This window comes from Rattus norvegicus, chromosome 10 (genome assembly GCF_036323735.1).
Source record: "Rattus norvegicus strain BN/NHsdMcwi chromosome 10, GRCr8, whole genome shotgun sequence".
NCBI classification, from domain to species: domain Eukaryota; kingdom Metazoa; phylum Chordata; class Mammalia; order Rodentia; family Muridae; genus Rattus; species Rattus norvegicus.
Genome location: NC_086028.1, coordinates 68,736,373 through 68,762,377, shown reverse-complemented (window position 1 = coordinate 68,762,377; position 26,005 = coordinate 68,736,373). Strand labels below are relative to the sequence as shown.

The window sequence follows — 26,005 nt, the reverse complement described above, 5'->3', positions numbered from 1 at the left end:
TGGGGGATTACTACCGGCAGCGGCGAAGCCGGGCGCTGGAGAGCCTGGGGACCTGGTGGGTCCGCACGCGGGTCGCGACGAACTGGCATCGATGGGAGTCGGGCACAGCTGACCACCACCGCCCAGCCGCTCGCTACGATGGTGACTGGCTTGAGCCTCCTGCTGCGCGTCCTGCCGCTACTGCTGTGGGGCTGCCAGGACGCACAGCCCACCCCGCGCGGACACCCGGAGCTACACCAGGAGGCAGAGGTACGGGGTGTGCCTGGCAGAGAGGAGGACATCACCGGCGCGCGGTCCCCTCCGGGCGACCAGCTGTGTCCCTTTGCCCTGACAGTTTACAAAGAAAGATGGGACAGGGTCACTCCCTAAGCCAGAGCTGTTAGGACCACACAGGCCTGCAATCCCTCATTGACTAGCAGGGTTAGGACACAGCTACCAGACAGGATAGGCAGGCTAGAGCCGGGAGAGAATCCCACCTTCACTGCTAAGCTGGGGTAACTAACTGCTCACCCATCAAATGCTCCCACACGTTGGGTGCAGTGCAGAGGGTACTGCTGACTGACCAGAGTGACTGTGGCCTCCTGGCGAGAGCTTTCCTGCTTATCGAAAGCAAGTCTTTTAAACTACTCGAAATTAGTTTAATCTGTCTCACAGGGACAGTCTGCAGAGGCGAGGATCAGGGAGTTTTAGGTAGTGTTTTTGGACCAAAAGTGAGAAAAAGAGAAGCGACAGAGGTAAACCTCAAAAGATTTCTCATTTCGCTTTCCTCAGTTCTGCTTGGTGAAGGTAGCAGAGCGGAACCTTTGTGAGGTGAAGTGGGATTGGTGTAAGGGATGTGTTTTTTCACTTTGTGATTGTTCTAGCAACAATTTCTCGAGCACACACACACATATGCATGCATGCATGCACGCCCACCGAGAAGCATCTGTTTCTTTTCTCAAGAATAGAACCTAGGTCTCCACTAATTGTAAGAAGAGGTGGGAATAAGCTTTCAACATTTGCATCCAGCTTCTGTGCCTGGGCTTGCTCCCCTGCCCTGCTTCCTCCGTTTTCACTTGCTCCCATCACTGCTGGGAATATCTGGAAATGACCTTGTCTTAACAGGTAATCCTCTCTTCCACTCATTCAGCTCTTCCCTTCGTAATAGAGGAGGCAACTCTCCCCTTTCACATATAAGGATCCGCTTGTCTCTTTGGATTTACTCTTACAGCATCAAGAGTCATAAGGTCCCAGGAGAAGGCTTCTGCCTACAAAGCCAAGTCTTGCTATGAGTCCCACCCCTCCTCCCCTTAGGCAACCCCTGGCAGAGGAACAGAGACAGTATCTCTGCTGCCCATGCCTGTGGTGGCCCCAGATGGAGAGAATTTCATCCTGGGGTATGCTTGGGAAACTTAATATCTAGCAGATTGAGTCCCTTTAGATCCATTTAACGTAAGTTGGGGGAAGGAGATTTTAAGCTCTGGGCATAAAAAAATGTTTTAAAAGTTTACATGCTCTGGAAATGTAGAGTGTGCATCTGTGTGTGTGTGTGTGCAAGAAGACGGTTGTGTGTGTGAGAGAGTCTGTGTTTCTGTGCATGGTTAGAAAGTCTATTGCTTACATGGGCTTCCGGACCTGCATGTACACCAGGGTAAGTCACTTAACCAGTAGGCACCTAGAATGCCTGTTTCACAAGATTGCTGGCTGTATGGTTTCATTGAAATTATGGATCTTAAACACTCAGCCCAGTACCTGGTACATAGAAAGAATTTTGTACAAAGAAGCTGCTCCCGGTGTTGTTGATGTTAGAATTGTCTGCATTGTTATCTTAGAGCACCTCGCTTCAGCTTTGGAAATCCTGGCCAGGAGTCTGGCTCTCCAACAACAACACTGAACAAAAGTTGTGAGACAACGCTTTCCCTTTCCAGCACGGACCAACGGGCAGCAGAGGGCTGTGGCTCCTAATAGTGTTGCAGTAACTATGGCTGTGACAAATTATGTCTCATAAAAATTAGGCACCATGACACACACCTATAATCCCAGCATTTGGGAGGTCTAAGCAGGAGGACCAGAAATTCAAGGTCATCCTTGGCTACACAGTGAATTCGAAGCCAGTCCGGGATACATGAAGTCTTGTATCAAAAAATACAAAACAGGGGGCTGGAGAGATGACTCAGTAGTTAAGAGCACTGACTGCTCTTCCTGAGGTCCTGAGTTCAATTCCCAGCAACCACATGGTGGCTCACAATCATCTGTAATGGGATCCGATGTCTTCTTCTGATGTGCATGAAGACAGCTACCGTGTACACATAAAATAAACCTTTAAAAAGATAATACAAAAACAAAACAAAAAACCAGAACAACCCTCCAAGATTTGATGAAATCAAATTGGAAGCAATCCTTTATTAAGTTCACAGATTCTATAGATCAAATTTTCAGATAAGGCACACCAGGGTAGCTTCTCCCCAACTCCAAAATGTCCGCGGATATTGTCTCACACCCTGGCTTTCAACTAGAGTACTGGGTCTCTGAGGAAAGTACAGCCCTCACAGAATGGGAGCTCTGAGGGTGAGCCCACCATGTCCCCAGTTCTTGACTTGGACACAGTTCCATGACTGCAGTGCAGGGAAGTAGACCAAAGGCACAGCCCAGAGTCCAGCTGAACTGAGGTGGCAAAATCCAAAGTTTAGAGCCATTGAAGCAGCTGGAGTGATCAAAGGAGTGTGTCACCAGGAAGGGAACTGGGGGTGCTGTAAGTCTGTTTCGGGATTCACTGTAGACCTTGGCCTACAGACATCCCTGGCGTGTGCAAACTGAGACAATGTGCGGATTACCAGAGGACAACTGATAGATGACTGGAGACCCAAAACTAAGATTTGGAAATTGAGCAGGTCTGGAAGATGTTAGAGGTCCAGCCCAGACAAAATAGGCAAAAGTTGAATTCCCCAGGCATCCATGGGAGGCATGCTTGAGTGCTGAAGATGGTCTAGTGAGACTAAAGCTTAGAAATGGGTGGACATAGGATGCCTTGTCCCTTACTGGAATTTCCTTAATAGACAACTGACTAATTAACCCAGTACACTGGACTCTGTAACACCACATGCAAGATGTTCAACAATAGAACAAGAAACGATGAGGGGGCAGGGTAGGAAAGGAAGTTATGCTGTCGTGCAGTAATAGATTACTGAATTGGAAGTGTCTGGTGTGAGGTAGAAAACGGAATGTGTCAAGTGGGAAGTGTTACACTGTAATAGTAACTGAAGTAACTAAAATAGGTTGAGGATGTATCGAGGCTGGTTAAGGAAGTAATACACAGGCCAGGACAGAACCAAGCCTCGCAAAGGTCTGCCTCTACATAGTTACATATTTTGAACATTCTGTATAAATGAAATCATATAAGATGTGGTGGGATCTTTTTTCCTTTTGGAGGTGGGAATTGGGGGCTTTTTTATTTTATTTATTTTTTAAATAAATTTTATTTGAATACATTTTATTTTTGTTTATTTATTTATTATTTATTTTTTGTTATATTATTTTTTAACACAAAGTCTCACTCTTGAGCTCCAGGCTACCTTCAGATTCACTGCGAAGGTTGGCCAAACTGCGGACTTGTGGTGACCCTTCTGCCTTAGTCTCCCCCAAAGCTGGGACTACAGGCGTAAGCCAAGATTCCCTGCCTAAAATGTCGTATTTGTGGGGAGTTGGAGAGTTTGAACATTTCTAGCCCAACAGAGAGCAGAACAAAGCCAGCTATGGTGGCACACACATTTAATCCCAGCACTCAGGAGGCAGAGGCAGGGGGATCTCTGAGTTCATGGCCAGCCTGGTCTACAGAGAAAGTCCAGGGCAGTCAGGGCTACACAGAGAAACTCTGTCTCAAAAAAGACCAAACCCAAAACAAAACAAAGAACAGAATAAATATAGGTTAAAAACAACAACCATTGCCCTTATGGTGGCAATTAACTTATTCCCAGCACTCAGGAGGCAGAGGCATGCTTCTCTCTCTGAGTTCAAGGCTACATGCAAGTTCAGGGACTGCCAAAGCTACAAGAGACCTCCCCCCCCCAAAAAAAGCCTCAAAAGATTAAATAAATAAATAAATAAATAAATAAATAAATAAATAAAATAATAACCAAACCAGCTGGGGTTTTAAGCAGGGGTAAAGTGCTTATCTAGCATGTGGAAGGGCCTGGGTTTTACCTCCAGCACAGACACACCAGGCTGGATCACCTGCCTGTGCGGCCATATCTGTGCCTATGGTTTTTCTTTAACTTGGAGTTTTTGTTTTGTTTTTATTGAGACGGGGTTTTTGCTTTGTGGCCCAGGCTGGCCTAAAGCTTGTGGTTCTCCTGCTTTAGCCTCCCCAGTGCTGGGATTGTAGGTCATGTCCACCTGAATGTTGGTCACCTCTGTGTCTGTTTCCCTGTGTGCACACAGCGTGATAAAGTTAAAGGCTTTCCAGAGTGGGCCTTGCCTGGGAGGAGATTTACTGCTTTCCAAACGTTATGAACAAGTTCATTGTTGTCCACTTAGGAAAAACTGGAGCTGTGCACAATACTCCTAAGCAGGAAGGGCCCCCAGTGCTGAGTTGCAAGACTGAGTTAATGAATGACATCACCACCCTGGTCCCCATTCCCAGCCAGGTTCTGTCTATGTTGGGCGACAAACTGTCCCAAGGGATCTGTCTACCCTTAGCTTTGTTTGGATTCTTTTCATAACAATCAGACTACTAAGTGGTCCCATGACCTGCCTTCCACTCAGTGACCTCCCCATATCTGCACAGCAACCCCCAGTGTGCAGCACAAGAAGCTGGACTGTTTATTTCTCTGGAGACTTTCTTAGGCTTCTGTAGAGTATTGACGCCAAGATGGAGTGCCTTTCTCATACCCCAGAGCCATTCGTTTGACTTTGGTGAGTCAGAAACTAGAAGCCTGGGTGTGGAAGCCATTCCCCAGAGCTCAGCATAGTGACTCATGAATAAAGGGTAAATAGAAACACAAGAAGAGGTCCCAAAGGATCACAGAGGACCACAGGTCGGTAGAAAAGCATTTACCAACCCAGTCTGAGAACAACAACAAAAAAGAAGTCTAAAAGCTGTGGAATGAAAGCAGGACCCCAGAGAGGAGAGTCTGTTGAGCCCCTTAAACTCAGCCATGGCTAGGGCATTCTCTGGCACCCTGAATTTAGCCCTGCAAACCTAGTAAGAACCATGTCCACAAAAAAGGGAATTCTGCATTAAAAAGGGTGTAATCCCAACCCTTTGGTGGCGTAGGCAAAAGGATCCATAGTTCAAGGCCTGCATAGCTACAGAATCAGTCTTGGTCCCTAAAGAAAAAGATAGAATAAGATTGAATCTTGATGGAGATTAGCCAGCCAATAATTTCAATAAGAAAATAAGTCAATAAGAAAGAAAGAGAGAGAGAGAGAGAGAGAGAGAGAGAGAGAGAGAGAGAGAGAGAGAGAGAGAGAAAGGACACTTCAGGTGCTATCTAGGCTACACCTGACAGAACCTTGTGAATGGCAGGACTACTGGGTCAAGAAGAGGAGGCAGACAGATGGGAGGGAAAAGCCTAGGACCAATCCACAGGAGAAGGCTGGGCTGATCACACACACACACACACACACACACACACACACACACACACACACACACACACACAGAAGGTCAGGAGCCAGGGAAGCAGAGTATTCTTGAAACAGACGTCGGCATTTTTGAAGAACACAGTCCAGTGCCCTTGGGAACCTGTGGCTCGTCAAACTATCTGTTAGGGTGTGCCTAGGAGATTGTCCTGGACTCCCGTCTGACAACAATGGAGTCCACTGTCCAAGCAGCTTCTCCTGTCTGCCCGACTTCCTGCCGAAGAAAACCCCAGCTTCGCCTCTGGTATATCTGGGAGCCACTCCTCCCGGCCCAGGTTGGGAGAGCTGCTTACCCCATCCCTCCACACCTCCACATAAAAGCTGCAGAGTCACTAATGCAGAATCAACAAAACCCCTCGGCTGGTTCTCAGGGGGTCTGGATTCAATTATTGGTTCTACCCCTCCTTAGGTAGTCACTTCAACATGTCTGCTCTCCTGACTGTCCTTTAACATGGGAATAACCTGCACTTGCTATCTTCCTGCAAGGTTGCCACAAGATTCAAAGGGGGCATAGCATCTAGAAAGCTCCACAGATTTGAGGAACTGCTCATGCTCCTGGTTACCAGAGACCCTCTTTATATACATCAAGGCAGGACACTAGCTCTTGATGGAGCTGTGTCCTTGCATCCTAACTCGGCTAATAGCTAGAGGCACACCTGAGAAATAAGTAAAACCCACCGTGTGCCTGTGTGGAAACAGAAGCCATGAAGTAGAATATGACATGGAGCCCAGTGTGTCGGTCCACATTTATGGTTCCAGCACTTAGGAGATGCAGGAAAATTACTGCAAATTCAAGGCCATCCAGCACCTCGAGAAACAATGCCCCCCACCCCCAAAAAAAGGAAAAAGAAAAAAGGGAAGAAAATGACAAGAGAAAGAAAAGGAAGAAAGGTAGATTGCCTAGCACATGGGTAAAACAATATGGTTTCTGCATGAATCTGTCATTTTGCAATTTTTAAATGCTTTGCATGGGGTGGCACCTGTGTGTGCATGTATATGCGTTTGTGTGCTCTCCTGTGTGTACGTGTGTGTTCATGTGCATGTTCGCATGTGTGTGCATGCACATGCGTTCATGCCATTGTGATACTATGCACCCATGGGAGTCAAAGGAGAGCTTGCAGGAGTCGATTCTCTCTCTCCACTACGTGGGTCCGGAGGATCAGACTCAGGTTGTCAGGCACTCTGGTGAGTGTCTTGCCAGCCTCTTTGCTTTATTTTTCCTTCTGAAATTAATGCAGAGGGTATTTAAGAGGCTGATGATTGGAGTGGACTGGCAAGGGTCCCTTCTGCCAATAAAGCCCTGTGACCACAGAAGTTAAAATGCCATTCTTAGTGGGACGACGTCCCTGAAGCTTTCCCATAGCAACTCACTCAAATTTGGGGCACTGTGGTGAGAGGGGAGTCAGGCAGTGGTCTCCCACCTGATGTCTACTGGGACAGAGTGGTTAGGCAGTTCTGTCAGAGGATACACACTGGTCGTTTATCTGCAATGACAGCTAGGACTGGGACAGATCTAGGACTCTAATCCAGTCCTGCGTTTATAACCAGAATCTGAGGTCCAGGGAATAACAAGGCCTGGGGACACAGCAGCAGCAGCAGGGACTCACCGACTCTCAGTCCAGTGACTCAGTTCTTGACTCTGCCTTATTTCATGCTCAGAAACGGCCAGAATTTCCCCTCCCCAAATAGGCTGAGCTAGACACACACCCTCTCGTGACAAGTAGGAACCCATACTGGAGATCCTCTAGAGTGGCAGGCAGACCCACCCTGAGTGAGCACACTCATTTTACCCAGGCACCACAGCCACTCCCAGGGACATTCAGAAATGACTCCCCAGGAAAGTAGCACCATCCTTACTTAAGGTGGGCCAGGCATGTTGGCACACGTTTTTAGGCTAAAACAGGGTGAATCACCTAAAGGGCAAGGCCCTCGGCTTCCTTTCCCTTTAGATCTAGCCTTGGGCTCTGTAGGACAGAAAACAGGCCAGCAGAGACCAGGGAAGAGACAGACAGTTGCTTGAACTTCAAGGTAGGGAGGAGCTGCCTGGCACCACCTTCAGAGAGTGGGGGAAGGAATAACCCTGGATAGAGCTCAGAGTCCCTAAGACACATAAGCCAAGCCTCAGAAAATGGAAGCCAGGAGAAGAGATGCTAACCCCAAAGGGGCAAGAATGAGGCCCCATGTTCATCCACCAGTCTGGATCTTGTGAGATTCTTTTTTTCCCCACTGTCAACCTACTCACCCTACTGCCGATCTTTCTCCTATGTAAGGTTGGGCATTTCTCTAATCTTGGCAAAGAGACTAAAACACAGAAAAATAGCAAAGAGGGTTAGGACAGTTCCAGGGGCAAGAGTCTACCCATTTATCTCCTCTCTCCCCTACTGCCCAGAGTACTAACAGTAACAAGGAGCCCCCTCCCGTATGTCATTTTCAATGTCTAAATACATATTGTTATGCATAAGCATGGAAGTCCATAAATCTAGATGACCTCCAGTATAATATTTGAGTGCTGTTATGGAAATAGAAAATGTCAAATTCTTAAAATGCCTTTTTCTCATTCTCTGGTGCCTTGGCTTGGCTGGTGTCCTGGGTGTGTGTTCTTTCTCCTTAATGGGAATTCAGCTCTGCAAAGCTACTGCAGAGGCCAGCATTTCCCCCTCTAACGACCCCTGAACCGCCTCTGCCCCAGCTTGTTGCCAGAGTACTAAGCAATGCAGCCCAGCCAGGAAACAGGGGCCCCAACCACACAACTTCCCCTCCTCCCCTCTGTCCCAGAACTTCAGCCAACTCCCTGATAAAGTCTGGGCGGGTCTGTGGGAAAAGAAACAAGGGAGTGCCAGCCAGGTCGACCTGTGGCCTGGTCTCCTGAAAGTCACTGGTCCAGCTAAAAGGCTTCCTGATAAATTCCTCTTTCTAGCCATACCAAAGGAAAGGGAAGGGGTAAAGAGGAGAGCCTGAACCTGACTGAAGTGAGGCGAATGCCAGTAGCAGTCCCCGAACAGAGCACAGAGGTACAGGTGGGCTGCATTCCAGGCCTGCCTTAATTTCCCTGCTAAAGAGAACTAGAGAAATCGGCACTTGCTGGACATTTACAGAGTGTCGGGCGCTCTGCCAGATGTGCATTGCTTCTTTTTATTATTATTATTATTATTATTATTATTATTATTATTATTATTATTATTTAAGATAGCATCGTACAGTGTGGCCCAGGGTGGCTTTGAACTCACTATGCCAACCTGGTCTCGAGCCAAAGACTCTGGCTTCCTCTTCCTGGGTATTGGGAATCACAGGCATGTACTACTGCACTCCGTGTGTGTTGTCTGTAGTCCTGAGGATCCTGTGGTGGTCATATTGTTTTCACATTGCAGGAAAACAAACAAACAAAACCTGAAGCTCAAAGAAATAACGTCCTGTCGCCTAGTAGAGTCGAGGTTAGAAACATTCTTTAAATGGCGTACATTACAAAGGGAAAGAAGACAACAAGAGAGCTGAGACACTACTGAACCATCAGGGAAACGGCAAGGCTGGGCTGGGAAGTGATCTGCTGTCCATAACGGAGGGCTCCTTATGCAATATTGTCCAATGGAAGTCTGACAAAGATGGATGGGAATATTTTGCACCTTTTTTGTTGTTTTTTTAAAATTATTTATTTACTATTTACTTCTTTATCTATCTTTTTTTTTTCTTGTTTTTTGTTTGTTTTTTGAGACAGGATTTCTCTGTGTAGCCCAGGCTGTCCTGGAACACACTCTGTAGATCAGGCTGGCCTCAAAATCAGAGACCTGCCCACCTCTGCCTCCCGAGGTCTGGGATTAAAGTTGTGCGCCAGTACCACTGCCTGGTTTGTTTCTAAAAAATACTTCTTTTATGTGTACGCGCATGCCTGTTCACCATGTGGCTGCAGGAGCCCACAGAGGTCAGAAGGTGTCGGGTCCCATGGAACTAGAGTTATAGGTGTTTGTGGGCCACTGTGTGGGCACTGGGAGCAGACCCTGACTCCTCTGCAAGAACAATATGTCCTCTTGACGCTGAGCCATCTCTCCGGCCCCTGCTTTGTTGTTTGGGACAGGGTTTAATTCAGCCCATGTTAACCTCAAACTTGCTGTGTAGCTGTTTCTTCCCTTGCTGGGCTCACGGTACCACACTGAGATGGAAAATACAAATTAGATGGACGTGAACTCCATGAAGGGGAGGCCTGCCAGTCCTTTGAGAGTCTGGCCTCTTTTCCAGATGTGTGTGTGTGACTTAAGGCAGCAGCTTTGACTGGAACTACTTTGAGTTGGTAAATATAGCAAAGAAAGGTGAGGGTCAAGAAGGAAGAAAACAGAAAATTATTTCTGTGTAGATAAGCCAACAGAGAAGACATTGGGGATGGTCATGGTGGCACATTCCTTTAATCCCAGCACCCAGGAGGCAGAGACAGCCAGAATTGTGTGAGTTCAAAGCCAGCCTGGTCTACTTAAGTTCTAGGTCAGCCAGAGCTAAATAGTGAGACCCTGTCTCAGAGTCCAGCAGCTAAAGGGCTGGTTCTACTCAGCTGGTAGAATGCTTGCTTAGCATGAACAACAGCCTATACTCAATCCTCCTCAGTGCCACAAAGACCAACCACAGTGGTGTGTGTCTGTAATCCCAGCACTTAGGAGAGAAAGGTAGGAAATGAGGCCATTTATCTTCATTCAAGGTCATTCTTACCTACATGGGGAGCTCAGGGCCAGCCTGGGATAAATTAAACCCAAGAAGGGAGAAAATGAGAGTGAGGGGGCAGAAGGGACTTTCCCCCCCATATCCAAGGTGTGGTTTAGAGGACTTTATCAATGTCTGGGCAAGCAGGAAGCCAAGTGCATCAGCTCCCCAGAAGTTAAATCTGGTGATGGGTGAGGTAATGAGTCACCCTCTTCATTCAATTGGCACCAAGAACTTGGTCACTGGGAGACTGTCTTCCGAGCATGTGAAGGCACGCAGGCAATAAAAGACCGGGGGACTATGGGACACTCTCTGATTGTTTGCTTCCCCAGAGGCTCTGAAAGAAGTTGTTGCAGATTTCTAATTCAATATATACTTCTCTAGAAAGTCATATTTTTATATCAGGTAAAAAATGTGGTGTAAGCAAGCATATTTGATGTCAAAGGGCTTTAACATCCTTGCCCTTTTGGAGAAGAAAATTAAAAAGCTGAAATCCGAGGGATAACTTTATGCAAGACCAAGCAGGGTGAAGCCAGGACCCGATTAACTCCTAGAGCGCTTAGATGCATGTGGGTGCTACGTATGTGCATGGCAGGTACACCAGCTGCTCAGTGAGGGGTGCCTTCCCTGTGACGGAAGCCATGTTAGGTGCTTTTGTGACAAGTTCTCATGAAAGAATAAGTTCTCAATAACAACTACTCTGTAGGTAAGAAACTTGCAACTTAGAGAAGTAACTTGAGGATTTGAATTCAAACCCAGACCAGTCCATCCCTGTCTGGCACGCCCTACTAGATTTCCAACAATGCCAGGAGATTATACGAAAGCTGGACGTTCAGAGAGGTTGAGTTTACCTTTGACCCTCCAGCTAGTCTACGATGGCCTTCTGACCTTAATCCCAGAACTTTCTCTGCTGTCGTTTACAAATGTTCTTGGGACAGGGGAGGGAAACTGGTCTGGATGTTATGTGCCTCAGAGCCTGGTCCAAGAGGAGGCAAGGATGCTGCATGGTGAGAAGAGCTAATGGTTCTCTCTCCCCCAGGCATTCCTGGAGAAGTATGGATACCTCAGTGAGCAGGGTTCCAAAGTTCCAGCCTCCACTCAGTTCAGTGACGCCATCCGGTATGATGGAGGGATGTGGGGGGTGCAAGATATGAGCTCCCCGCCAGACCCTCCTCTGCAATCCTCTCTCTCAATCCCTTCTGACAGAGAGTTCCAGTGGGTATCCCAGCTGCCCATCAGCGGTGTGCTGGACCGGGCCACACTGCGTCAGATGACACGCCCACGCTGTGGGGTCGCAGATACCGACAGTCACGAAACTTGGACAGAGAGGATCCGTGCCCTGCTTGCTGGACACCGCGCCAAAATGAGGCGTAAGAAACGCTTTGCAAAGCCAGGTGAGTGCATTGAAATCCAACTAGGTGGGGATTTCCCAGTGTCCAGAAGAGACCTTGGCCAAAAAATTGGCTGAGCTGAGACACAACTCTGGGAGAAGCCTCTCTTCCCTAGGGGCGGATTAGTTGACTCAAGCATCCTAATCATGAATACAGATATTTAACCCTAAATTATATCTGCATTGATGAACTTTCATTGCACACATTCTCCAGATTAAACCTCATCATGGCCACTCAATTCTCTGATGTTTTCTATGCAAGGTAGTTAAGCTGTTGTCAGTGGTTTTCCTCATATCTCGTTGCTGTTATCTTCAGGAAAGTCTGTTCCTTTTCATAACACTTATCAAGATGTGATCCGCTGAGTTTTATTTTGTTCATAGCATTTAAAAAAAAACAGTTTTATTTAACTGGAATTAACACGCCATGCAATTTACCCATTTAAGACATCCAGTTCGATAGGCTTTATTTTATTTGTAGAATTGTCCAACCATTACCACAAGCTAATCCCTCCTTCCAGAACGTTTTCATTATCCTCTGAAGACATGCCATGCCCATTAGCCATTAGCTCCCCATTGTGCCCTGGCAACCACTAACCTGCTTTCTGTCTCGGGGGTCTGCCTTTGTGAACATTTCACCACAGCCTATTGTGTACTCTCCCAGTTTCTCCTGTTTGGAACTGTCCTTGTCTTCTCTTTCCCTCCTGTCTCCTCCCTTCCTGCTACTTCCTTTCCGGAGGGGGATTTGAACCCAGAGCCATATGTGATGCCTCTGACCTATGTCACAGTCCTTCTCTCCTCTCCTTCCTCCTTGCTTTTCTCCTTCTTTCCTGCCTTTCCTTTTCCCTCTCCCTCCTGATCCTCTTTTTTCCTCCCCTCCCTCCCCCTCCTCTCTTTCTTTTTCCTTCTCTTCTTCCTCCCCATCTCCCAATCAAATATTCGAGGGTCAAATGCTACCCATTTAAGATTTATGAAGATTTGGTTTTTCTGTCTATTTTCCACAAATAATAAGTTTTACTGTGTGGGATTTTAGTATTGTGGTGGTTGCTTTTTTTTTTTTTTTTTTAATTTATTTATTATGTATACAGCCTTCCACCTGCATGTACACGTGCAGGCCAGAAGAGGGCACCAGATCTCATTACAGATGGTTGTGAGCCACCATGTGGTTCCTGGGAATTGAACTCATGACCTCTGGAAGAGCAATCAGTGCTCTTAACCGCTGAGCCATCTCTCCAGCCCCTGATGGTTGCTTTGACTGGATCAGTTTTTCTTTGATCGATTTTTTTTTTTTGTGACTTTCAAGGTTGCTCACAAGATGAGTATTTTCCGTTAGGTTTTCAAGTTTGATTGCACTGTGTGCACTTTGGACTGTGCCCACTTTTAACTGTGCTGGTTTTGCCAACTATCCTCACTGCACACAAAATATGTGTTCTTGTCTTTCTTATCTTCATAAGGAGCTTTAGGGTGGCTGTTTCCAGGCATGCACTATTCCATTGCTGGTGCATCTGCATGTTCATCCACCCCGGCTGTCCTGTTCTGAATGACCTTAGTCATCCACAGTCAGCTCTGGGGTCATGGCACTGGGGTAACGATATCCTTGGCGTCAGCATGCTGCACATCCCATTGTGTTCCTGAACAATAGGATGAAAAAGTAAAAGAAATAATAGGGAGGCTCACGGCAGGCCAGAGCAGAGAGGACACGGGAGCTTGGGGCTCAAATATCAGTTGTCACGATCCCTCCTCCTCCCTCACCCAAGGGTCGGACCTTCTTAGTTTGCAAAGGAGAGCCATCCCGGACTGTCAAGTGCACGATGGCCCATGGGCATGAGTGGGAAGCGAGCAGCCCAGAAACACTTGAACCTGAGTTCTGAGGATGCTTCTTTCTGGCTGCATCTTACCTTCTCCTGCGCCCAAGGTTGGATCTAACTGAGTAGCCGGCAGGTTGAGTACCTGAGTGCCAGAGAGATGCAGGTCGCCTAGTTAAGTCTGAACTCAGACGAACAATGAGGAGCTGTCTTTATATTTTCATGTTGGGATTTTCCCGGGCATACCGATTCATATGTGCTGCATCCGGAACTTCAGGCCAAGTACCTGCTCCTCTCTGTGCATGCAGGGCTGGTTCCTAGCTCATAAAGTTGGGAAGTCTACCTTTCCTTCACAGACTTGGCGGGTTGAGGAATGGGTTGGAGGTTCCTCAGAGGTGGAAAAGGACACCAAAGTAAATGGGCATTTTCTAAGCCCCCCGCCGCATTTCAGGCAGTTTCCTGGTGCCATTCCAAAAGGTAAGCCTTATTTAGCACCACTGTACGGAGGGGGAAACTGAGGCTTGGAGAGATTCCAGCAACTCCTGTGTGAGCTTACATGTGCAGGACTACAGTTTCAGACTATAACCATTCCAATCCTCAGTTGCCTGCTGGGAGTCAGGACTCCACCCATCCCTGCCCTCCTCAGCCCTTCCCTGGTCCTTTTGGAACCCTGAAGAGAGGCATAGCAGGCAGTACCATATGCTGAGGGTCTGGGGTTATCCTGAAAAGCAGTCCTGCCCAGGCAGGGCCTCAAACAAGCAGCATCTCGGCGGGGGCGGTGGGCAAGGTCAAAGAGGACAGGGTTTTGGTCTAGTGGTGACCCTACCCGAACACAGGCAGTTCCTTCCTTCCTGGTCCCTCCCAAGGAAAACACTCTTTCCCCCCCTCCCCCAATTCCTGTTCCTATTCATTCTCCCTACCCTTCCCCCACCGCACTTCACAGAGGATTCTTTTCTGGAGACCTATCTCCTTCATTGGCCATTAAATGGCCACCACCCTCCCTCTTTCCTGCCTGGTTCAGGGGGATGACCACAGAAGGAGCCACCTGGCACCATTTGCCAGGGGGTTAAAGGTTTGATTCGGTGATGGTGATCGGGAAGAGTCTGAGAATCACAACAGGATGTAAGAGAGCCTCCTTTAAGTGAGGACTTAAAGCTAGCAGTAGAGTATTCTTGTAAAGAATGAACCTGCCCTGGGTGGACACCTTTGTACTCCCATCCTTGCCTCCCTCCCTCCCTCCCTCCCTCCCTCCCTCCCTCCCTCTCTCCCTCCCTCCCTCAAAATAATCCCCTCTTCAGTCCCTAAAGACTGGTCACTGGCTGAGAGGCAGTGGTTGGGTGTCTGTCAGGCCAAACAGGCTCGAGGAGAAGCATTGCCTTGAATAGAGTGGGGCACACCCCACCCCCACTTCCATGGGTAGAGAGACCCAGAAGGAACCTCCCTTCCATCTGGGGAAATCTCAGTCCTTGTTGCACTTTGACTGGACCAAGTGTTTAGGCAGATTTATAGGACTGGCACTTCTGCAGAGAGGACTGCTTGCTTATCTGTGTGGTACAGTAGGAGTCCTGGGCTGGGAGCCCGAGGGGGCCAGGCAGGGGGAGGTCCCAGCTCAGTTCCTCTCCCACTCTGCAGCTGTGGGCAGGTGCCTTCCCCTGGGGTCACCTCCCCCTGGGGATCACAGGCATCCAAGTCTGGGCCCCAGGAATCTGGTCTGAAAGCTATGATGCTTCCATTTGGGATTTCAGACTCTGACAGATAGGGCCCAGAGGCCATCCCTGACAAACCCAGAAGCCAGACTTTCTGGCTACTCTGCTGCTGGCTGTAAAGCAAACAGCAGATGGGTCCAATGGAATGAATGACCTAGGGCTGCGGCAGAGGCCAGAGTCCCAGCCCTCAAGGAGGATCTGAGGTTTGAGCCAAAGGGAAAGCAAGCTTAAGAAAGAGATGGAAAACTTACTTTGGGCCTGTGACAAAACACACCCTTTGTTCTTATTTGTCTTCAACTCGGAGCTCTCCAGAGTCCCCAAGGAAATGGGGAGGAGGTCAAGGGGTTAAGAAAAGACCTTGAATATATGGGTTTTTTAGTTGTTGGCCAGCTGCAGGCCCTAGGTTCTGGCAAGTGAGGAGTGGAGTCTCTGGGAGGTGGCAGGAGACTGGGAGGGTGGATGGAGAGCCTGAGGCAGGCACAGCTGTGACCTCAGTGACCCCCCCCCCCACTGTCTCTGCATCCGGACACTGAGGTTGGGCCTCAGAGTGATTGTCAATCAGCAAGAGACATGTAGCTTCCTCAGATTCAGCCTCTGCTGTGGAAAAGAACAAAACCCAAGACCAGGGGTTCAGACCGATCCTTGAAGGGGGTCTTTTCCTGGAAGAAGGTCTGTAACAGCAGATCTCCCAGGCCAATAAATTGCTGACCCTCCAGGGAAAGGGTAGTCTGGCCAAGGAGAGAGCTCCCTTCAGCACTGACATATCTTCTCTCCTATCAAATGGGAGGCTGCTCAAGGCAAGGGCTGAGTGTTCCCTGTCAGATCAAGGGCTCCCTGGGGGCAGGGCCAACCCAGCCTGCTGGGCTTGTGGGACCAGCCTCAGCAGCACCATGACTCACATGGCCTTTCTGGGTGGCAGGTCACAAATGGTACAAGCAGCATCTTTCCTACCGCCTGGTGAACTGGCCCAAGAGCCTGCCTGAGCCAGCTGTGCGAGGGGCTGTCCGTGCCGCCTTCCAGCTATGGAGTAATGTGTCAGCGCTGGAGTTCTGGGAGGCCCCAGCCACAGGCCCTGCTGACATCCGCCTCACCTTCTTCCAAGGAGACCACAATGATGGGCTGGCCAACGCCTTCGATGGCCCAGGTGCTGTCACAAAGCCTTCTTCCACAAGAAAGAGGGGTGCCTGCCTAGGAAAGGCAGCCTGGAGGTGGTAGTGGAATTCCTTTTCTTGAAAGCACAGCCAAACCAAGTTCTCCTCCAAAGGACCCTCTATCACTTCATCTGTAAAATGGGAACAACAGGCCTTGCCCAAGTTGTACCACATGGACAGCCAGATAAGGTTTGGTGTGGAAAGCACTTTGCTTTGATCATTTCTTTTTTTTTTTTTTTCTTTTTTTCGGAGCTGGGGACCGAACCCAGGGCCTTGCGCTTGCTAGGCAAGCGCTCTACCACTGAGCTAAATCCCCAACCCCGGAAAGCACTTTGCTAACTCTAGACTATGCTGGGTTCTTGGAGAATGTTCAGGGATCCTATTTATTCCTGCTTCTAGACAGCCCTGTGCTTCCGTTGTTCTCCAGAGTAGATTTTCCTACGATATCCTGAGGCCTACATCAGCCCCTTCCTCCCCTGATAACCAGGAGCCTTTACCCCACATTCACAGAAGTGCTTCAGAGACCATAGCCACAGCCACTCCCATTTGTCCCCAGCCTGAAGACTTCATCTGCAGTGTGAGCCATTCCTCCATTGCTGCTCAGCACTGGCCGTTACAATCTGACTGTGCGCTATTTGTGCCCCTGAGTAAGCTGAGCAGGCTGAGCAGTGCTGGAGTTGGCTGACTTCCTCCCACCCTTGTCAGTCCCTGCTGACCTAGGCTCCTAGAAGGCAGTCCCGGAAGGACTCTTAATGAACTCCTAGGCTAACATTGACCCAGTACTGTTTGCTAACCTCTGTCAGAATCACCTGCCTCAGTGGAAAGTGTATATGAGGGGCAGGACCTAGAAGCTACATCTAGTTATTTCTGTGGGGACCTATTTACCTGCGACAATCGCTGAGGTGCTTACTCCTAGGATGAGCAGGGAGAGAGACCTGAGGAGCCCTGGCAGGGGGAAGACACATGTTTACACAAAACTATATACATCAGCCAGGAGTGGTGGCACACACCTGTAACCCAGGGACTCCGGTGGCTGTGAAACTGGAGAGATGGTTCAGTGCTGCACAAGTATGAGGACCTGGATTCAGATTCTCAGCACACATGGAACCCCAGCACTGGGGGATGGAGATAGGAAAATCTTGGGAGCTCACTGGCTATCCACTCTAGCCAAAATGTCAAGCTTCAGGCTCAGTGAGAGTCCCTGTCTTGAAATAATGATTATAACAACGATGCTATAGAGGAGGGGGCTGGAGAGATGGCTCAGTGCTTAAGACCACGAGTGATTCCTCTGAAGAACCCACTTTTGGTTCTCACCATCCACAGTGGCTCACAATTATAACACCAGTTCCAGACAATCCTCCACCCTCTCTTGGCATCTGAGGGCAACAGGCAAACCAGAGCCACATAAAGATCAAAGGATTTCTTAAAAGGGGTGGGGGGGTGTTTTTAAGTTAGAAAAGTGACTGAGAAAAGACATCCCAGCATCAACCTCTGGCCTGCATAGGAGAGCACACATGCAACATACATGACACACACACACACACGGTTTAATGGGTGGCGGCGGTGGTATGACTCATGCATATGGGTGAAAGTGCTTGCCCTTGCTGCCAAGGCTGCAGACTTACATTCCTAAGTTTGATCCCTGGGATCCACATGGTAGAAGATAAGAATTGAGTCCCTCAAGTTGTCCTCTGATCCACACATGGCACGTTTGACACATACTTAAAACAACAAAAAAGCAGAGTCTCTAATGTAGCCCCTGCTGGCCTTGAACTCCACCAATGTTAAATTTGCAGACTCCTGAACAGAACACACCAAGTGCCCAGGTCAGGAAGTCTCAGAAAGCCTTACCATCCTCTTCTAGGGGTACTCAATAATACCCAATATTATTAATTCCTAGACTAGGCATTGTCCTAAGAACCAAGTGTGACAAACGTTCATTCCTATAAGGAAGAAGTTCATCATCATACCCATTTTCAGATCAGGAAGCTTATCAGCGAGGTTAAGCTGTATGCCCAACATTACACAGCTAGTAAAAAGTAAATCGAGTATTGGAACCCAGGCATTTTGGCCTCTAGTTGAATCTACTCTCTTTTAAGAGTCCACTGTTTAGTCATCTGCTCACCTGCCGGCACTCCTGCATCCATCAGACTCTACAAAGAGGGAAATTAGTAGACCACACCCCCAACGTGGGAGCCAATGCCTGCGGGAGGGAGTTCCGGGTCTTGGCTCGCTTTGACTCTCCACATTATTCTCAGGGGGCGCCCTGGCGCACGCCTTCCTGCCCCGCCGAGGCGAAGCGCATTTCGACCAAGACGAGCGTTGGTCTCTGAGTCGCCGCCGTGGGCGCAACCTGTTCGTGGTGCTGGCTCACGAGATCGGCCACACGCTCGGTCTCACGCACTCGCCCGCGCCACGTGCGCTCATGGCGCCCTACTACAAGAAGCTGGGCCGTGACGCCTTGCTCAGCTGGGACGATGTGCTGGCGGTGCAGAACCTGTACGGTGAGATTCCAGCTTCTGAGGTCTTCGAACTCTGGCTTCTCGAATAGGATAACCCCACCCCTCGTCAGTTCCTTGCTCGGTCCTTCCTTATCCTAAAGCCCCCAAGGCTTCCTTGAAATCTGAATACTCTCGGTCAGTTCCAAGCAATCCCTAAGAGCAAACCTCTGCCCTTAGCTCAAAACCCTTCGGTCTCCCACTCTCACGCTATCTCAGTAGGTCACTCGTTCCTGGACTGTTGAGTGAGAGATTTCTGGGATAGTGAGTTCTTGGATAAAACCAGCAACCAGGGCTGCTGCACATGCCACTCACTCTTTCCTTTAGCCCATCTCAGATCATAGGCAGAGCAGAAGGAAGGGTCTTGAGCCCTCCATATGCTCCTATCCATGCCCTCTCTCTCTCTTCTTGGATCTTAAGGAAAGCCCCTAGGACGCTCAGTAGCCACCCAACTCCCTGGAAAGATATTCACTGACTTTGAAGCCTGGGACCCCCACAACTCTCAGAGCAGACGCCCGGAAACCAGAGGACCTAAATACTGCCACTCTTCCTTTGATGCCATCACTGTAGGTAAGATGGTCCCAGCCATGCCTGGTGTCTTTCTTTCGTCCTCCACATCTCCAGGGGTCCAGAGCTGAATTACAAGGTGTGGGGAATGGAGATATGTTGAATATAAAAATCCGGAGTCGCATGCTTTCCTCAGGGAAGGGCAAGCTCAGGCCCAGCGGAGAACTCCCGCTTCCCTCAGCCGCCTTCTCCGCTCCCTGCATTCTACCTTCAGCTTGTCTGGGAACCAGGTTTAGGGCAGCCCCTCCCCTCAAGATCATCAGGAGACCAGTAGCCTTTCCTCACATCTCTTGTCTCGGGACAGATGGGCAATGGCGACTGTACGTCTTCAAAGGGAGCCACTTCTGGGAAGTCACAGCTGATGGCAATGTTTCAGAGCCTCATCCACTACAGAAAAGATGGCCGGGACTGCCCTCTAGTATTGAGGCTGCTGCAGTGTCTCTGGAAGATGGAGACTTCTTCTTCTTCAAAGGTACCAGCCCTAAGTCAGCTGAGATTGGGACGTGGTGGGTGGGTGTCCTGCCTGAGGAAAAGGAGGGGGAGGGTCCCCAACAATGAGTCCCTGGTGAACTCGCTACCTCAAACGGAACCTGTGGCCCAGAAAGACTCCTTTCAAAGATGGAGTTGGGAGCAGCAAATGTCCAGGATGTCCCGCATGGGGACTGTAGGGGGAGGACTGCTCTCCAGTCTGAAGTCAGCAGAAAGTCTGGCAGCGTCTCCCCCCCCCCCCCCCGGCATCCTGGCAGTGTGGGGTTGACATGTCACTTAGCTTTTGGGACTTGTATTTCTTGGATAGGGAAAGTAATACTCAGATGTGATGAGAAAGCCGGATAACATGTAACGACTGAAGGGTGGACTGGACATGTGCTAATACTGTTCTCAGCGGCGTCCATTCAACCAATGCTGAGTTCCTGTGTCCTAGGAACAGGGAAAGAGAAGGACCGGGGACACAGCGGTCCACAAAGCAAAGATCTTTGCCCTCGGGGAATTATTAGTAGTTGGGGATGTGAAGAAAAGTTCAAGCTTCCCAGTCTTCCATCCCACATCCAATCCTGTTTCCACCTCCATTCCCATCCTCAGCACCCTCCTACCCTCCATAGTCTAGAACTGGGTTCATTCGCATCCTCTGCTCTCTGCTGACACCTGCTGGGCAAAGTCTAAACTACAACTGGCTTAAGGATACAAACCGCCTAGGGCGCCGACTAAAAAGAGTAGGGACCAGGGTGACAGAGATGGGGTGGAGGGCCAATGAGTGAGCGCCTCCAGCTCACTCTGACTCAATGTCCCACAGGGAATCGCTGTTGGAGGTTCCAAGGCACGAAGTCCGTGTTCGCACAGCTCTGCCGGGCAGGTGGTCTGCCCCGACACCCAGACGCAGCTCTCTTCTTCCCGCCTCTGCGCCGCCTAGTCCTCTTCAAGGGTTCCCGCTACTACGTGCTGGCTCGAGGAGGGATGCAAGTGGAGCCCTACTATCCCCGCAGTCTGAGGGACTGGGCTGGGGTCCCTGAGGAGGTCAGCGGCGCCTTGCCAAGGCCGGACGGTTCCATTATCTTCTTTAGAGATGACCACTATTGGCACTTGGATCAAGCCAAACTGCGGGTGACCAGCTCTGGCCGCTGGGCCACCGAGCTGTCCTGGATGGGCTGTTGGAATGCCAACTCAGGAGGTGCCCTGTTCCAAAGGCTCCCCGTCACTGAATGAACTGTGGTTGCTGCCACCTGAGGGGTGGGACCTGTCTAGGAAGGCCCTCGGCCTCTCAAGAACCACCTGGGCAGTAAGGACTCCAAGCAGGAATCAGTCTGCATTTGTTCCCCGTGGTGGAAGGAGAATTATGGTTCCCATAGCCTTTACTGTCAAGGACCCCTTTCCTTCCAACTTGTGTGTGTATGGGGGGGGGGCAGATTCTGTTCTGGTGAAGATGCCGTGAAGTGCCCAGGAAGATCAAACCTCAGCTGAGGCTGGAGACTATCTTCAGGACCCTCCCTTTCAGTGGGCTCAGTTCTTGGGAAATCACGGGTTATTTCTTCAGAGACTTCACCCCACCTCCTACCTTCAGTCAGCTGGGATGTAGTGAAGCCTCAAGGACCCCGGCTGTCAGAGGCTGTCAGTTGGATCAGAAGGCAGAGCAGAAGGGACAGCTCCTCCTGGGCATGACTTTTTGTCTGGGCTAATGAAACACCACCTGCAGCTGGTCAGCCTAGAGGTGTAGTAGCCTCCCGTGGACAGACTTGTCCACCCTTCTCAATAGAAGCACATGGTTACTGGGTGCTGGAGACACAGGGCCATGCACTTACATACAACTCAGGGACAGCCAGCTGTGTATGGTCATCATGGAGAGACAGGGTGAACCTCTCTTCAAAACGCCCCATTTGCCTCCAAGATGGACATCAGGAAGATGAAAGAGGGCCCTCGGCGTTGAGCAGACCGCCATGGCACTCTGCAGGTTGGGTGAGGCCTGTTTGCTTGAAATGGCCCCATTCTCCAGGCCACACACGCAGCAGCATTCCGAAGCTCATGTCTGGCCAAGAATAGCTGGGATTCCTGGACAAGGAACGAGCTCCCTGCCTTCCCCTTTTTCTTAGCCTGTCTCAGTATTAATTTTAGCATCTGGATCTCCAGCCCTCTCTCCTCCCTCTCCACCTACCAGTGCCTGTTCACGCGCACGCATGCGCGCGCGCGCACAGAAACACACACACACACACACACACACACACAGTGACCACCAACAGTCAGCTCTCAGGGAGAGGAGAATTGGGCAAGGGAGCAGCCCACAGTTCCCCAGAGGCATTGCTGGCCGTGTGCCCTCCTTTCTTCTCTGTGCAGTGGACAGAATGGCCTTTGACTGCCCTTGGATGCAAGTGCTTTGTACTGCCCTGTCCCAAGAAAAACATGGAGGAACCTCCCTGCTAGCCTACTGCTGTCTGGGCTGTACCCAGCGGGAGAAAAAAGGAGTCCATCTTTATCACTCCATTCCACCTCAAGCGACTCTGATTGGAGACTTTAATGCCGAGTTAAGAGGGAAAGAGGCAATTTATTAAGAGGGCTGAGGGAACCCCAAGACTATTTTTCTCCAGGCCATGCCTGGAGAGAGGCCAGAGAACCTAAAAATGACACAGGTAAGGCTGTGTTGGAGACGTGAGGGTCAGGAAAGCCGTGGGTGCTGGGTACTGTCTGGGAAGGAGTGCCTAGTTTCTGCTACAGTTCCGCAAGACAACAGGTGGAACAGTGAACCGACAGTGGATCTTCTCACCAGGAGGAGGCGCTAAGGATGGCAGCTTGAAGGGACAGTTCTGTGGAACTCATTAGAGATAGAAGAGTTTGGAGCATTGCGGGCGCAGAGGCTGGGAGTATATGAGCTCAGAGCTGCCGGCGGCCTCCGCCGTACCCAGGTCAGGGTGCTCAAAAATACAGTGCTCCACGTAGGCCGGGTGGCTGTGCAGGGTCTTGCATTTCTTGCAGAAAAGGATCTCACAGCGCGCACAGCCTCCGTGGCGCGGTGGCCGCCGCCGCGTCTCCAACACGCACGGTTCCTCCGGGGCACCCCGCTTCCTGCGGGCCGGGGACATGAGTGCTCAGAGCCCGGCAGCCCTCCTCCCTAAGGCTCGGCCCCAGGTCCTTTTTGTCTCACCTGTCCGCGGGGGCCGCCAGGCTACCTAGCAGAGCGAACGGGCTGAGCCAGCCCCAGAAGCTGCTGTCCGAGCGTCGCAGCAGCGCCACCTGCTGGCTGCTGGACTCCTGGCGCAGCGGACTGTAGGACACCGAGCGGGCCTCGCGCTCATCCGCGTCTCGGGTGTCCTCCTCCGGCTCTCCAGTTGTCGCGCTCTCTGGGTCCGACTTCTCCTCCACCGACGACGACGAGGACGACGACGAAGAATCGTCCTCCAGTTCCTCCTCCCTGGCCTCAGGATCCTCAACCTCCTTCCTCCACAAAGGAGTCTTCACGCCTGTAGACGGGGACCGCATCAGTGCAGCCCGCTGCCCTGGCTGCTTGCCTGAGGGAGATGCCCCCGGGCTGCTACCTGCTAAAGGGCATCGGAGTCCCAGACTCCCGGACTGTGGCCGAGTTCCCACCCTCTTGAGCTTCCTTGCTAAGAATTCCAAGCAAGACACCTCGCTTCCATCAAGTTCCATTTTTCCGTCTCTGAAGCGGGAAAAGTAGCATCTACCTCAAGAGTGTCTGTGAGACTGACTTTAGATACTATCTGGGTAAAACAGTTTCCTGCTGGCGTTAGGCAAGCAATCAACGAACATATATTGCCAACCCGGAAGGAGGAGGGTTACACAACATTAATAAACCAATTGTCATTTCAATAGGTGGTCGTTTATGGGTTGGTTTTTTTAACGATTTATTATTATTATTATTATTATTATTATTATTATTATTATTATTGATACAATCTAACCATGCTCTAGCTGAAGAGGAAACTCACTATACAGACCAGGCTGGCCTGGAACTCACAAAGATCCTCCTGCCTCTGCCGCCTGAGTCTGTTTCTAAATGTGACTTTCCCTGGCGTCAGGAGGCCCAGTATCACTGGAGGTGGGGTGGACAGGCATAGCTGACTAAACCAGAAACAGGTCTCAGACTTGATCAATTACAAGTGGGTTTCAGCCATGCCGCCCCTCTAGCTGATTAACACTTTCGTTGTGTTCACAACTCACACTTCCAGTAGTAGATAAAGGCCTGAAGCAAGTTCCTTAGCTGACACAGAAAACAAGCAGGCCTTCTCTGAGAGGTATCCATCATTCCCTCAACAGATACTCATCTAGCACACAGGCAGTCCTGGAACAGCTAGATTTATAGTGCAAAGAAGGGAGCACGGGGGTGGAGGGCTTGGGTTGTGCCCTGGAAAGATCCAGGACAATTTCCATAGACCCATCCATTTCCCAAATTAAGAATTGAGCAGAATAATTGTAATGGACAAGAAGGCTTGTGTGTGGGATTGGGGATTTAGCTCAGTGGTAGAGCGCTGGCCTAGCAAGTGCAAGGCCCTGGGAAAAAAAAAAAAAGAAGAAGCAAGAAGGCTCCTCTGTGTGTGTGTGTGTGTGTGTGTGTGTGTGTGTGTGTGTGTGTGTGTGTGTGTGTGTGTGTTGGGCACTGTGATGGTTAATATTAGCAAGTTGACAGGATCAAAAAACACCTAAGAGTTTTAGTAAGGGAGTTTATAGATTGGTTTAAGTGACATGGGAAGACCCACCATGAATATGAATGACACCATCCCATGGGCTAGAGTCTGGGGCTGAGTACAAAGGAGAAAGCAAGGTGCCTTGTCTCCTGAGTGAAGATGCAGTCTGACCTCTCGCATTGCCACCGGAATTTTGCTATCACAACAGATTGTACCCTCAACTGTGAACCAGAATAACCATTTCCTTCTTTAGGCTGCTTCTGTCAGGGGTTTGTCACAGTAAGGAGAGAAAAGCAACTGATGACTAGGCACCATGTGTTCAACTCGCCTTTTCACGGTGCCGCTTTATCCCAGCACCTTTCACGGGGGTGAGGGGGTGGGCTGGGGAGGGCTCTCTAAATGTGACCAAGAATATCTGAAACTGCCAGTTTCGGGCCTTGCCACAAGAGGAGAGGCAGGGGAACAGATGGAGACCAGCCTGGTCTACATAGTGAAGGCCAGGCCTAACAGCTGGAAAGAGGTGCTGGGAGACATTTTGGGAAGTGGTGGAATGGGGAATAGGGTTGGAAAGAGAGGTTAGGTCTGATTGTCAGTAATGGGAAGCCGTGCACGCTCTGATGGCGAGGCATGCGCAGTGCATGTTCCCATGGTGAAGCATGCGCAGACTGTATTGTAGCGTGTTCCCTCCAACGGGATACCGGGCTCTAAAAATCACTGCAAAAGAAATAGGTGGTGGTTCCTGCTGATGATCTCAACACACACACACACACACACACACACACACACACACACACACACAAAGGCTACAGCAGGAGGATTGCTGAGAGCTCAGACCAGCATCCTGTGCTATGTGATAGATTCCAGGCCAGCCTGGGCTACAATCTGAGTCCTGTCTAAACCCCCTTCACTCTAATTTTGTTTTTGTTTTAGGGAGTGAGATTTTCTTAAGTAATTGTTTGTTTATTTGTAGCTCTGGCTGTTCTGTAATTCATTATGTAGACCAGGCTGGTCTCAAACTCACAGAGATCCACCTGCCTCTACCTCCTGAGTGCCACTCTGCCCACCCTGCCTACCCCTCTCTGAAAAAGATCCTTAACATCCAGGCCAGAGGAGACAGAGAGAGGTCTGAATAGGAACAAGCAAAGATAAGAGAGCTGTTGGACAATGGCAAGAATATTTGGGAGGAGAAAGTCAAGGGCTTGTAGAAACATGGATGGGTAACTGGGGAATGGTTTGATTTTTCTAACATCACCATGGTGATGGGCTAGTTACTCAAGATGGGTCAAGTGGTTCTGTCTTGGTCCACACCCTTTCTAGCCCCACTCACCGTGTTTATCCATCTTTCCCAATGCTTGTCCTGCCTGTTCCCTCTGGTCAGGAACTGGGATGTGGGGGATGCCCAGTGCCTATAGAACTCCATATGGTTTCTAGGGCATCTGTTAGATCACAGGGGGGTAGTTCTA

General features: G+C 49.8%; 2 protein-coding genes and 1 long non-coding RNA gene across 8 annotated transcripts; 1 reads left to right on the top strand and 2 right to left on the bottom strand.

Annotated features, from left to right (window-relative positions):
- Positions 1-23,727, top strand: Mmp28 (matrix metallopeptidase 28). The gene is made up of 8 exons (NM_001079888.2): positions 1-249; positions 11,342-11,421; positions 11,509-11,696; positions 16,120-16,344; positions 18,610-18,855; positions 19,270-19,419; positions 19,721-19,888; positions 20,708-23,727. The coding sequence occupies exons 1-8, from the start codon at positions 139-141 to the stop codon at positions 21,115-21,117; spliced, it is 1,578 nt and encodes a 525-aa protein (NP_001073357.1). The 5' UTR covers positions 1-138; the 3' UTR covers positions 21,118-23,727.
- Positions 12,131-18,610, bottom strand: LOC120095158 (uncharacterized). Of its 6 annotated transcripts, none has more exons than XR_005490384.2 (4): positions 16,292-18,610; positions 13,741-13,882; positions 13,588-13,639; positions 12,131-13,320 (listed from the first exon to the last, which is right to left on the bottom strand). It is a non-coding gene; the product is annotated as an uncharacterized LOC120095158 (long non-coding RNA). The 6 variants fall into 6 exon arrangements; XR_010055710.1 differs by having other exon boundaries at positions 12,131-13,639; positions 16,292-16,482; positions 17,237-18,610; XR_010055709.1 differs by having other exon boundaries at positions 12,131-13,639; positions 16,292-18,072; positions 18,477-18,610.
- On the bottom strand, positions 22,428-26,005 carry C10h17orf50 (similar to human chromosome 17 open reading frame 50). The gene is made up of 3 exons (XM_001069291.7): positions 25,870-26,005; positions 23,045-23,360; positions 22,428-22,965 (listed from the first exon to the last, which is right to left on the bottom strand). Exons 1-3 carry the CDS (start codon positions 25,880-25,882, stop codon positions 22,719-22,721), a joined length of 576 nt encoding a protein of 191 aa, XP_001069291.2. The 5' UTR covers positions 25,883-26,005; the 3' UTR covers positions 22,428-22,718.